The following is a 1,202-nucleotide window of genomic DNA, read 5'->3' on the forward strand; positions in this document are numbered from 1 at the left end:
TTATATAAAGAGAAGTATAAATAAAATGCAGAAAGAAGATATCTAATTAGTAGGAAAGCTAAAGGTATTTGCTAAGGCTCTATATAAAGCTCTGCATAAAGCTTTACACAAAGCTCTATATAAAGCTCTGCGGAGGTGTCACGGCACTGACCTGACGCGTTGTTATGGCTCGTGTACGCGTATGCATGAGCACGGACCTGACCCCTGAGCGACGTGTATATATACCGCCTCACCTCCTACATAGATCCTCACACGACATCGTTTGTCAATCATATACAGTCACCTCGTACATCGTACCTTGACAGTCCGCACGTACTGTGACAGTATGTCGTGTCATCTTATACGCCCCCGGTAGGGCTTTGTTTCCACCGTTCCAAAGCTACGTCCAAAGCTTCGACCCTACCCCGGGCGGGATTCTTACCCCCGTTCCACGTCAATGCGACCTAGTAAAATCTCTGTTAAATCCATTCGAGCCGATCTCCTCTTTGAGTTTCTAAGCTGGCAGCAGGGAGACACCCTGCGGGCTATAGTTTCTCTTCTCAATCTCTGAGTTTCCTAGGCCGGCAGCAGGGAGACACCCTGCGGGCTATGGTTTCTCTGTCTCAGTCTCCGAGTCTCCGTATCTAGCCATGCTTCTGCTTCACGTCCCGAGTTTCTAAAGCCGGCTGCAGGGAGACACCCTGCGGGCTATATTCCTCGTGTCTTGATTACAGTGTAAGACTATGGGTTACGATCTCGTCTCCGTCTTCGTCTTCGAATCCGCACAGATACTACAAGTTTACCGCGACAAGAATCTACGTTTTAACCTCGATCTCCGCACCCCGAGCCTTTCGAGTCTACGCCTTAACCTCGATCTCCGCACCCCGAGCCTTTCGAGTGTCAACATCCGCCATACACCCCGTGGATAAATTTTCTCCCGTCTCCTTCGTTTTACCCCTTTACCTTCGGCTTTATTTAGTACTTGAGACGAGCACTAGCGGAGAGCGATGTAGTAGGGATATAGGTAGGAGGGTCTAAGGACTGTAAGGACGAGGACCTTTATGGACTGGAAGGACGAGAACCTTTAAGGACTGGAAGGATGAGGATATATGGTCTATTTTTTTTTACCTGTGTTTTTACTGCCGTCACTTGGCTCACAGGAGCTCGCCTTATTGGGGAGGGATGTACTGTCACGGCACTGACCTGACGCGTTGTTATGGCTC

The 1,202-nt window shown here is 49.1% G+C and overlaps 1 protein-coding gene across 1 annotated transcript; it reads left to right on the forward strand.

Moving 5' to 3' along the window:
* The first annotated feature begins 371 nt into the window (after positions 1 to 371).
* Positions 372 to 1,190, forward strand: K441DRAFT_651762 (uncharacterized protein). The gene has a single exon (XM_067647247.1). It carries the CDS (start codon positions 723 to 725, stop codon positions 906 to 908), a length of 186 nt encoding a protein of 61 aa, XP_067509129.1. The 5' UTR covers positions 372 to 722; the 3' UTR covers positions 909 to 1,190.
* Positions 1,191 to 1,202: the final 12 nt, after the last annotated feature.

This window comes from Cenococcum geophilum, assembly GCF_001692895.1.
Source record: "Cenococcum geophilum 1.58 unplaced genomic scaffold K441scaffold_3, whole genome shotgun sequence".
Classification (NCBI taxonomy): domain Eukaryota; kingdom Fungi; phylum Ascomycota; class Dothideomycetes; order Gloniales; family Gloniaceae; genus Cenococcum; species Cenococcum geophilum.